The sequence below is a fragment of the Phoenix dactylifera genome, chromosome 12 (genome assembly GCF_051530095.1).
Source record: "Phoenix dactylifera cultivar Ajwa chromosome 12, Ajwa_hap1_PhDact_Kaust_v1.1, whole genome shotgun sequence".
Lineage (NCBI taxonomy): Eukaryota > Viridiplantae > Streptophyta > Magnoliopsida > Arecales > Arecaceae > Phoenix > Phoenix dactylifera.
Genome location: NC_143201.1, coordinates 6,029,226 through 6,041,554, shown reverse-complemented (window position 1 = coordinate 6,041,554; position 12,329 = coordinate 6,029,226). Strand labels below are relative to the sequence as shown.

Genomic DNA, 12,329 nt, shown 5'->3' with positions numbered 1-12,329 from the left:
TGCATAAGCTTGAAAATTTTCTATCTGATATCGAGATTAAATGATTGGATTCCCCATGGCATTTGTTGGCACAATCACACTGTATATCTCATAATATACTTAAAATGTTATCTTCTTGCTCTGTGACATGTCTGTAAGTTCTGCTCCACTGTAAGTGGAAAAGTTTCTACTGGCAGTGAGCACCAATTCATTCAGCATTCAGATGCATGCTCGCTTCTCTTTTAATATTCGTTGTCACTTTAACAGGTGCACCGGATACTTGAAATGAGCTCTCCTTGCAGGTCTGCAAGCTTGGAATGCTGGGACCTGCCACAAAAGCCGGGTGGCTAACTAGTTCCCCAGTGTTCCTAACACTACTCATCTCGTGGGGTATGTGTTTGCTTCATCTGTCTGAAGAAACTGAAGGTCTTTGAAGTAATTGAAGAAAGATACTAGTTATGATGCACTAGGATAAATTATTTCTACGAAATATTTGTTCGCCCCGGTGAGGGCGGTCGTTTGCGCAGAAGCTTGTGCAGTCTATTGTGAAGGATGCGCATTGCAAATAAAGTCTATATTTATGGTAGGTTCACTTGATTTTCTATCTTCACCTAAGACTTTGAGAGATGCAAGAGGGCTGCATCAATCAAAAGCGAAAAGCAAATTTGAGATAAAATGTCCCAACTATCAGAGGCTAAGATCTACCATTTATCTATTCAGTATTCGTATCCATCATTACCCACCCAGCAGTGGCAGCAATGCTTTGAGTTCAAGGATCTTTGATCCAAGGAGTTTCCCACAAAGTTATATGCTCATTCCACTAATTTATTATCTTGACATTAGTCATATTCTTCCCGAAAGTTTAGACTTGGTCTCATTAGTTCCATGCTCCCAAGCGCCACCCATGACCTGTTTCGGTCATCACCAGAGAAAACTGCATCATCTCCCCAGTTGAACTAACAGAGGGAACATCCTCCTTTTCAAGTTCAAGGAAAGGAATGCATGGAAGCAAGTTATGCTCCTGTGATGAAGGTTGGTCACCTTGACTGAAAAGATTTTAAACACAATACCTGGCTACAAAGGACCGATAAACTTGTGAATGATAATGCAGATTCAGCATGCCACTCAAGCGAAATAAACACACCCAACCTTGAAAATCTTGGATGCATTAAATATATAATTCAACAGGTGACAAGTGCCAGAGAAAGAAGCTTAGAGAATAATCACAAGGTTGGTCATATAGCATACTGCATTCTTTACCGAAACCCCTACAAACAGTTTGTGTTTCCAAATTTCTCTCAGTGCAGCCACCTGTCTCTTGGGCCCTGTGTCCTCCTGGCCTCCAACCTGTTGGAAATATTAATGACATCCAAATGTCGCTCACAGTATAAGTAACAAAGCTTCAATATCTCCTTCTTGGGGGGCTCCTGGAACGGTGAGCACGTGGTGACCTGTGGAAAGAGATAAAGTAGTCATACATGCAATGCTTAATACTTCTTGGAGGTTTCTTATCACTATGTAAAGTTGAATGAAAAGCTAACTTAAATGGACACCATTGAAAATGGAAACTAGGAAGTTGCAATATTGCTGCAGCATGGAAGTAGGTGGAGTTGGCTTAAATAGATAACAAGAATCACTATCATCATCTAACCTGGTGCTCGATAAACCTAGAAAATCAACAACGACACCAAAGAAAATTCACTAATTCATCTTGGTAATTTCAATATGGTAATTAAATAACTAGGGGCGGCAATAATTCAGGTTTGGGTTGGCTTTTGCTTATCCACATCCAAACACAAATTACATGTGTCAGATCCGAATGCAATTGACAATCCTATACCCCATAGCGAACCCAAAGTATAATTGGTCTTCGGTCAGGTTTCGGGTTACTACATAGATCTGCTGGGCTGTTTCTATGATCTATCCTTAAAATGAGGTGAGGCAAAATTGCAAGCACAAGGTGCTGTGGGTGGAACCTGATACTCATTGGAATTGCTGAACCTTGTCCTCATCTCTGTTGCACAGACAATCATTGACATCACTTGTCATGGTCTCCATCATGAGAAGGAAATAAAAATTCTGGGATACTCTTGGAAGGCAAGAGATAAAATAGTCGTTTCAGTCGAGATTACTAAATAAAAGAGAGATTTTCTTCATGTAATTATACATAAATTCACATATATAATTGAGTTGGCCAATGGATCGTGGGTTTGAATCATCCTATATCCAAGCCCAACCTAACAAGGTTTCAGATTTGATTTTGGGGAGCCAAACCTGCACCAGTAGATTATGGAGTTTGTTTTTATACCCAAACCTCGGATTTTGGGTGGATTCAGGTCAGGCCAGTGGCATCCAATACCACCCCTACAAATGAGACATCATCCTAACGACTGAAAACGAAAAGGCTAATAGCCACCTTCCATATGCTTTGCCCACAAAACAAAAGGAGATAATGTTAAATCACATACAAATAAAAAAGCCATAAAAGTGAGGCCTGGTGAGACAAGGCTCCCATCATTGCAGAGTCTGGGAAGGGTTAGATACACACAACTTTAACCCCATGTGTGGAGAGGGTGTATGTGTGTTTTGAATCCATGATACCCAGGTCACAGTGGAGCTACCTTACTGCTATGCCAAGGCTCACCTTTAAAAAGGGTGCCCCGGTGCACAAGGCTCCAGCGCCACTAAAGGACCTGGGAGGGTCAAATACACGTAGCCTTACTCTACATACAAAGAGGCTATTTACATGTTTCAAACATGTGATGCCTAGGTCACAATGGAGCAATGTTACCATGAGCCTAAAAACTATCTAATGTCACAAATAGAGAAGATTCGGAAAACTCGAGTTTTGAAATAATATACACATTATAAAAGGGAAAAGAAAGAAACAAAGCAACAAAAATAATGTACAATATGGGCAATACCCAGCTTGGAGGTTAGAAACTTTGCACATCAAATTAAATTTTAAAACTCAGAGCAACCAACTTGAAAGTGAAAATCTGATTAAATGACACATACTACATGTAAAGAATATAAATTACTTGAGAATAAAAGCTTACCTCCTTCTCATGTTTCTGCGCTTGATAGGACCTTTGCTAAATGCCCAGTCAACATATATGGTTTGTGTGAGGAGCTCAGTTCCATTCAGCGTTGTAATTGCATCTTGTGCTTCCTTGAAGTTCTCATATTCAATCAGAGCATAACCCTGAAAGAAACATCCAAATTTTAATGCACATGTGGCAGTTAAGGAAAGACAGATATTACATACAAACACAAAGGGTGGAAGGTTGAGGCTATATAACCCACTACCAAATGCAGTCACAATGAACTACAAGAACCTAAACCAGTGGATGTGGTCATCAACAATTCCTAAAATGCGCAAATGAAAAAAATTATAAAAATGCCTCGCATATGCATCAACTGCTGTTAAGTCTTACAATTCAAGATCCAAATCTAGATCAAAATAAATGATCTGAATCGCATCCATGGATTGAGATCAGGATCATAAGATATAGAAATGTATTATGGTGCCTACAATCTATTTGATCATAACACCCAATTTAATTATGCTATTCACATATTGCATTATGTGTAAGTCCATTTGCTATAATTTATTTGACTATATGACTTCTAAAATTATACAAGTCTTCAGTAGTAAGATCAGCAAGCCCATAATTGGAGTTCAAGGAGTTAAAGACAAGAGGCAAATTTCGTATCTTTCCAAGTAATATCTTAAAATCTTGTTTTGCTAAATCTATTCTAGATAAAAGTATAATTGAATTTATAGGTAATATACAAATATCTCGAAAAACCAGACACAATGTTTGTTTCATCAGATGTTACACATAAGCTAATGATGGCGGAAAGCAGACTTATTGCATGTATGGCTTTTTATCTTCAAGTCATCTACTGTATAGCTGACTCATATTTCAGTCCTTATTTCTATTATATTTTATAGTTTTTCAAAGAATTCAGAAAAAACCTTACAATCTATGATCCAAGATCCAATCCAATCTAACCCCCTCCAGGATTTATGATTTGATCCTGATTTTAACAACATTTGTGCATCTCAGTACTAGTCATTGAGGAACCATAATTTTACATGCCATTTGGCATATGAAACGTAACACGCCAGAAACTTACTGCACATGCCATTAGCACAAAATCAACAGCATTAATACTTGGTGAGCTGCCATGCTTGTCAAGCATTGACATGGGACAGCACAGCATGACATGTTACTTGCTGTAAAAGTGCCAAATTTACATTGCCGCCAGCATTCAATCCTTGAGAGACATGAAGTTTGCTGGGTTTTGCTCAAAAAAATGTTCTTTTCCGACTTTCAAAGTCAAATAAGTACTTTCTTAAAAAAATCAAGTGTTTCCTAACAACATTTGGGAAGTCCAACAAGAAGCATATGCCAAAAAGTGGCCTTTAGAAGAAACTGGAAAAAACTAGCTTTTGGCTTCGGCTCCTGTGAGCTTGCTCCTTGTCTTCCAAACATGTAAGCTCATCCTAAAAGGTTTCTATATGTGATCATCAAATACCAAATACAAAAATGTACCTTTTATTTAAAATTTAAGAACTTAAATGAATGTGATTTTTTGATAATGACATTTTAAAGACAAAAGCAACACCAAACACACCTCTAGTGTCTTGAATTCAAGTTTAAACATTAAATTGATAATAGGGACGAAAGCCTTGAAGTATCAGAGTTAAAATCAAAAGAACTACAAAAAATGTCATACAAGACTAAAACAAAGTCTATCTTGGTTCAACAAGAAAACAACAAACTAACGTCTAGATGGTTACATGGGCTTCAAATACCCAAGCTCCCCATATTGTCTAGACACGTCCGTAGTCTATTATCCATAAGATTTCCTATTAGGACCCAAAAGACCTCATTTCTTTAAGTACATTTTCATACTAAACGCCCTTGCTTTGGGGTTAAGACACATTAGTCCTTTCTCGAACGAATTCCGTGAGGCTTCTTTTCTTAGGAAAAGGCATTTAGGACAGAAAATATTTATAAATGGGATAGAATAATCCAAACTGTCCCACTAATGACTAATTCTCTTGCTTCTTTAAAGTTAAATGGTTGGCATAATTTTAAAACATTCTACTATTATAACCTTGAAGAAGGTGCACAGAGATGTAGATCATTAAGGAGCTTTTGTTGTTATAACAGAAAAATCAAGATTAAACTTGTCATTGAACATAAAGATATTACGGGTCTTAGTCGTTAATTATACAATAGGGTAAGAAAAGGGACTAATCCGTCATGTCTTGTAACTTCTTCTTTGATGCGAGCACAAAAGTGCGATCTACACACTGTTTAAATTAATATTATTTCTAACAAATAATGATAAAAGTGCTGCATTAATTTCATATTTTTATTTGGCACAGATCAGAGTTTAAATGCGCATTGGGTCTATAAAGATGCATCACCACAGGCCAATAGCTGAGCGCATAGGGTCAGCCCCATTTGCACACCAGAAGGAGCATTAGCAGACCAAGTTCAGCCTAATGGAACAGCAACCAAAGGGGCTAGATTCATGATCCGGGAGGGTCCAACGGTCCGTGTGGTTCATAGTAGCATGCCCACCATCCCACACATCCGTCCGTGATTCATCCATGAGCCAGCGTCCGTACCTCAATCCCAGGCGTCCATTCCTCATCATCACAGCTTCCAGATTAGGAATCAACCCGTCCGCCTCCCAGAATCCCAGCGTCCGCCCGAGCCCCATTCGCGATTCACCAATCCACGGCATCCGAGCTTCTTCTCCCACGCACCTCACGCATTCCATCTCGCCTGCAGCCGTCAGTGAGCAACCTCCCAGCTCATGGAATCCGGATCCGCCCGCAATTACCTTCCAGATACACTCTCCCGCATCCAAGCATCCCAGCTTCTACCCAGCATCCGAAGAACCTGCCGCAGCTCTCATCCATTTCAATCTCCCAGCCGTCTGCCTCCTCTTCTTCCGCGAGCCTGCCTCACACGCCGGACCAACATCAGACCCCCCCAGCGCAAGCAATCTTCCGTGATCATCCAGCGATCACCTCCCAGACCTCAGCCTCCCACGCACGATCCTCGGCGTCCGTTCTCAGCGTCGGATCCGCCTGCAATCACCTCCCAGCCGTCCGCCTCCTCCACAGCGTCCGCCCGAGCCCGTGATCCCAGCATCTCGTGAAGCGTCGCACCCATCAGCGCCGGATCCGCCCGCAATCACCTCCCAGATCCACCCCTCCGAGTCCGCTCCGTTCTCAGCTCCTCTCCACGCGCGATCAGGGGAATCATAGCTTGTCCATGGGCTCTGGGGATCTATATGAGGAGAGCTCTTTCGGAAGGAAGAGGGGCTCATCCGGGGGGAAAGAAAGAAACAGAGGAGCTGGGAGGCCTTTGCGATTGAAATTAAAAAAAAAAGAAGAAGAGAGAAACAGGGGATTCCCGGTTTCTGAAAAGAAAAAGAAAAAAAAAAAGTGAGAAAGGGAGAGATGCTGATGTGTGTAATGGGAGGCTAACTCCCTTAGCAAAGGGTGATGGATGAACCCTTGTCATGTTGCTTTCTTCAAGTACACTCTAAACTTTTATTCTAATTGATTTATATCCATTAGTATGTTTTGGATTCTTGCATATTTATTTATTAGATAGATCTTGTATGGTTTATATATATTGATGCATGGATTGTTTCGATATTTGATTTGTCGTAGACGTAACCGGCACGATAAATACTTGGATGTTGAAATCATGTTTTCAGATTATATACTCCATGATTAGAACTATTCTATCAAATTAATCTTTAATCAAGAATCGTCGAGTTTATTTGTTGAAAGTAATATTGTCAAAGGAGATTCCGGATCCCTAGCTATCTCCATATTATTGAACTTAATCTATTAATTAGTTTCTCTAAACTTCTATAAACCATCTGAAATCACATCTGAAATTAAACTGATAATTCATAGACCGCTCCCTGAGGAATCGACCTCGGACTTCCGAGTTTTACCGCTTGTGCGATTCTCCTGCACTTGGGAGATTAGTTTCGCGAAAGCATTTTTGCGAACACATCAAGTTTTTGGCGTCGTTGCCGGGGAGCGGCTGAGTTATTAGTATAATTTTAGATTTAATTAGTACCTTAGTAGTTAGTATTTTTCTTTTGAAAAAAAAATTTAAATCTTTACTACTATTTTTAATTCCCTGCACAATCTGCATCAAACTCTGATATCATAGAAATTAGCCGTCTGATTGGACTCAAATTTGGTCAGCTGGTGCAAGACACATTGTTCGATAATCTGAACGGTCTGATTGACATTCTGAGACTTTTAAGACCATTAGATTAATATGAAACTTTGCTGCTTTCTGTTTTGAATTTTCTGTGTTTATTTTTTTTTTAGAATCAGAATTTTATTGTTATCATATCTCATTAACCCTTGTTGCTAATTGAAAATTGATTAAAAAAAACTTTAAGAAAAGATCAAGGGTGATTATTCAAAATTAAAAAAAAAGAGGGAAGAACTAAAGTTTCAAATTTTAAATTTCAAATTTCAAACTTCAACTAATAAAATAAAAAAGAAAGAAAGAAATAATTTGCTTGATCAACTATTCAATGAAATTTAATGTCATGTCATAAAACATTAAAAAAAAATCTCTTGATTGTTGCATATAGTATAAGACATCAGCATAAAATACTCTAAGGGCTGAACCCATTAAAAAAGATAAGATCGGAATTTCATCACTCGTCCTTAGCCCAAAAATCACCCCAGTGCATAAATATCCTAAGCTTAACTAAAATCAACTAGATGTTGGCCCCTAAGGACATTCGAGCTCTGATTTGAAGAAGAAAACAGAGGAGCGGCCGGCCTCTTCGATTTAAACAAAAACAGGGGCTGCGTTTGAAAGGAAAAAAAAAAAGAAGGAAGAAACAGGGGATGCCCTGTTCTTCCGAAATGAAAAGAATAAGAGAGGCAAAGGCTAATGTTTTAATGGAGGGTTGATTTCTTAGGTGAAGGGTGATGGAGGAACCTTTGATGTATTGCTTTCTTTGAAGTAAATTCTGAACCTTTACTCTTATAGATTTATATTTTCAATGTGTTATGGATTCTTGCATAATTATTTTGTAGATAGTTCTTTAATGGTTTATATTGATTGACATATGGACCGCTTTAGTATTTGATTTGTCGTTGATATAATAGGCACGATGAATGCTTAGAAATAGAGTTCATATGTCCATAAAATATATCCCATGTTTTGATCTATTCTGCTTTTACATCTTTAATCAAGAACCGAAGAAGTTATTTCTTGAATGCAATATTATCAAGGGAGATTCCAGATCCCTACACCATCTTAATCCATTCAAACTTTGATTCTCTATTTACTGCTTTATTTTCTATTTGCAAAACATCATCTTAATCAACAAGTTTATTGAATTAATTAATCTGGAATTACGCTAATAATCCATATTTCGTTCTCTGAGGAATCGACCTCGGACTCCCGAGTTTTACTGCTTGTGCGATTCTCCTGCACTTGGGAGAGCAAATTTTGCGAACACATCATTCTTACCCATGCATAACCTATCATCTTATCAAGAGTAATGTTTGATCCTTATGAACATCAAAAATTGATTAAATAGTATAACAGTAACTAGATTATTGATAACTAGAATCAAATGGGGTGAACTTAAAAAAGAAAACAGGAAAAAGGAACAGTGTATTCATGCCTTGATACAAATGAGGTTATAAACATTATAAAACTCATGAACATTCATTTCCAAGGTCCAAAACACAGTCCGCGGTTCAAAAGGGTCATACAAATTTTGGTTTTGACAATTTTTAGGATGTTGTTTGTTATAGCTCTAGTTTTAATCAAACATTAATCTGACAAGACATAGGAGGAAAAAAATAAGAAGAATAGGAAAGCACTGGAGACAGAAAATAGACGAAATGTCCTTGTCTTTAATGAAATGCTATGTTCATGAGCTCAAGCCAGTGGCAACCCTATGGGTTCTAAGAAAATGTCCCTGAACTCCTCAATGATTTGCATCCATGCATCTTGGGTCCTGCCATCCACTGGCTGATCTAACATGGACTCGACTGAAAGAGAACATCCACAGCAAGGCCCCACAGTTGCTAGACTACTTCATTGCCTTGTCGAAGGAACTTGCTGTAACTAGCTATGCTGGTGGAGTTTTCGCTCCTTGTAGTCTCACTTCTTTTCCTTCCTAGCAGAAATGCATGACCATGGTGTGGAAGTCCTAATTAAAACTTCTCAACAATTGAGATCCAAAGACTGCATCACATCCCTAAAAATCCAGAAGAAAAAAGTCGATCAGGAAGGTTGTTCCTTGTAAGTCCAGCGGCACTGCTATGCATTTTCCACTGCTGGAGATTTGGCGGCTGCTAGCCACCACCACCTGCAGCACTCTGCTACTTTTTGGCACTAGCCCTACCTTCTTGGCCACCATCTCTGCCAGAAAATTATGTGTATTGTTAGAGTCGACCAAGACCTCCAAAGGCAGTCTACCCAACAAAGCTCTAGGAAGAGTAAACCACATGCAAAGAAGAAACCATTCTCTTGAGGTTAGGGGTGGCAGTTGGGTCAGGTTGGACCAGATATGAATCAGGTTGGATACAAAATAGATTAAAAATCTGCAAACCCAATTCAATCTGTTTTTAAATGGATCAAACTCTAGATCCAAACCTAACCATATTAAACTAGTAACCTAAAATAATCTACAACATATTAAATCAAGTTAAATGGGTTAAAGGGTTAAGCATTGCCACCTCTACCTAAGGTCCCTAACTCCCTATCCATGCAAAAGAAATCTTGAAGACATGATCAAAGGAATGACAAAAGAACAAACTATATCAATTACCACTAATATTTGGGTAAAGAGAAAAAAAAAAGTTGGCTTCTAAAGAAGTATCGATGTATCAAGCTGGAATACTATATGATAGAATCCAATTGAAGAGTTTCCATGAGGCAGTTGAAGCTTGAGGGCCATTTGGCACGGGCTTGTATCTCCTACTTACAAAGAGTTAGGGAGACCCCCAACTTAAGAAACATGGAGAGCAAAAAGGATATTCTACATATGTAGCTACGTAAAAGAGACATCCCAGTGTCAACAATACTTAACAGGGCAGTTATACAATTGATGTGTCTTCTAAAGAACAGAATGAAATTTACTTACCTTCACAAATCCGGTGCGACGGTCAAGATTGAGATGCAAGTTCTTGAGTTGCCCAAATTCACGGAAGGCATTATGGAGATCATCTTCTTGTGCCTCTTCATGAACCCCAGTAACCAGCACAATCCATCCCTCAATCGCTGTACACAGGAAGTGAATATTTGTGTATTACAGGTTAGCTAAATTAATGCTATCTGTTTCAAAAATTAGTTGTTCAACAAAAAATATGCAACCTCAAGGTCATGGCATCAGCTCATCTTACTATTCTTTCTTTTTGCAGGAAAAATAGAAAAGTAACAGCTTTGTGTACTAAACTTAAAATAAATACTGATCTAGTTAAAACTAGCAATGTTCGTCAACAGCATTAGAATATAGGCAAAGATGCATCTGATAATAAGCTGTGAAATAAGAGAGCCACACGATAATTCACATGCAGGTATTGTGACAAGACAATGAACCTCAGAAGCAAGGGTAAACATAACTAGATCGCTGCAAGGAATGATCCTGAAAAGTTGAATTTTGTCAAACTTGTCATTAAGCTATCAAGTATCAGCAGCTATCATACTGTATTATAAAGTAGGAACTAATTCTTCCACTGTAGGTAAGAAAACAGCCTGCTGTATCCAAAGAATGGGAATCTAAATTTTCCACCTTTTCTACCCTCCACTGTGATACTTGCAGGCTCCATACTTTTTTCTGCATGCTATAGCCAAAATGAAAGGTTACAGTCTGCTGTTTCTATTATAAACAGCAAGGGACTACTACAGGCACCTACAAGTGACGGCACAATTTTGTGAATGTTCAGCATAAAAACTAGCACAAACATATTGATATATAGCTCTACAGCATCCATCTATGGTATTTAAAAATGGAAGTAGACTGAATGCTTCTCCATGGCTTTATATTGAAAGTTATACCTTTTAGATTCCAAAACTAGCATCAAACATGTTTATATAGAGCTTGGTATTTTAAAATGGAACTAGGTTGAAGGCTTCTCCATGGCACTACATTACAAGCTATACCTTTTAGATTCAAAAATAAAAGCACTCCCTTTGAAGGAATGGTTGTAACTTACCAAAAACCAAAAAAGAATGGTTGAAGAAACCTAAGGTCGCAATCTTTCCCTCCATCTCTCTCATTTATTCTTTCACAAGTCCGACTTCAACAAAATTCTAGTCATTAACAATGTTGAGTTGAAATTCTTTATGTAGAGAAAAAGAAAGAGATTCATGCATATGCGATAGTTAAAAAAAAAAAAAGGTTCTCTAACTTATGATGTAATGAACAAACATACACCAAATTTATGTCTCTATGAAAATACACAACTTTAATACTAGATTTTTCTCGCGAACTTCTTTATTTACCACCAATTTCATAGAAAACAAATAAGCCCCAGCCACAGTATAATATGGCAACCAAAGGAAGAGAGTAGAAACACGCAACAACAACAACATTAGAAGTACTCAAAAACGAACAACATAGAAATGAAAAGAAAAGGAGAGGGAGGGTGGACGGATGAAACTCACATCGCTGGGGGCCGGGGCCGCCGTCGGAGTCGACGGAATCGAAGTCCCGGGCGGCAAGGCGGCTGCCTCGGTCGGGTACCGCCTCCTCGAGGAAGCCCCTTCCCTTGGTCTTCCTGGAAGACCCGGCGGAGGACTCGCCGACGGCGAAGGAGGAGGCGCCGCCGGTGATGGCGGAGCGGAGCTTAGGGGCAGGGGCCGTGGGGGTGGCGTCCACGTCGGCGCCGGCATCCTCGTCCATGAGGTCGTCGTCGTCGTCCGGCTCGAAATCTACCACTTCGACGTCCCCTGCGTGGGCGGCCATCTTCACCGCCTCCTCTCTTGCGTTCGCTTCAAAAAAGAAACGAAGAGCGACAGGATGTGAGCATGAGGTTGGCCTCCTCGTAGCCTTTTAGGTTGGGTTTGGGGGGTTTAGGCCCAGTGGCCACTTTTGGCTACCATGCGACTGTGCTTAACCAATGCTAACAAGTTTTTTTGTGAATTTTTGATCAAGGACTGTTTCTCTTTGGAGAAAAAAAAGAAAAAAAAATCAAGATTCTCTAGATCCATTGGTGACATTATAAGTACTGATATTTTAAAATCTTAATCAATATGATAGTTCAAAATTAACTATAATTTGAGAGATTCAGTCGGAATATTTTTGTTAAT

At 39.1% G+C, this 12,329-nt stretch overlaps 1 protein-coding gene across 1 annotated transcript; it reads right to left on the bottom strand.

Moving 5' to 3' along the window:
* Positions 1 to 1,129: 1,129 nt before the first annotated feature.
* Positions 1,130 to 12,080, bottom strand: LOC103695541 (RNA-binding protein Y14A-like). The gene is made up of 4 exons (XM_008776903.6): positions 11,685 to 12,080; positions 10,162 to 10,298; positions 3,039 to 3,184; positions 1,130 to 1,430 (listed from the first exon to the last, which is right to left on the bottom strand). The coding sequence occupies exons 1-4, from the start codon at positions 11,983 to 11,985 to the stop codon at positions 1,382 to 1,384; spliced, it is 633 nt and encodes a 210-aa protein (XP_008775125.3). The 5' UTR covers positions 11,986 to 12,080; the 3' UTR covers positions 1,130 to 1,381.
* Positions 12,081 to 12,329: the final 249 nt, after the last annotated feature.

What these genes read in the sequence shown, in the direction of transcription:
- LOC103695541 (XM_008776903.6), bottom strand. Translation starts at nt 11,985, where the DNA reads ATGGCCGCCCACGCAGGGGACGTCGAAGTGGTAGATTTCGAGCCGGAC. An exon ending in CGGCCCCGGCCCCCAGCGAT is followed by an intron (nt 10,299 to 11,684) that starts GTGAGTTTCATC and finishes TCCTGTGTACAG; the next exon opens with CGATTGAGGGATGGATTGTG. An exon ending in CGCAGAAACATGAGAAGGAG is followed by an intron (nt 1,431 to 3,038) that starts GTAAGCTTTTAT and finishes CTCTTTCCACAG; the next exon opens with GTCACCACGTGCTCACCGTT.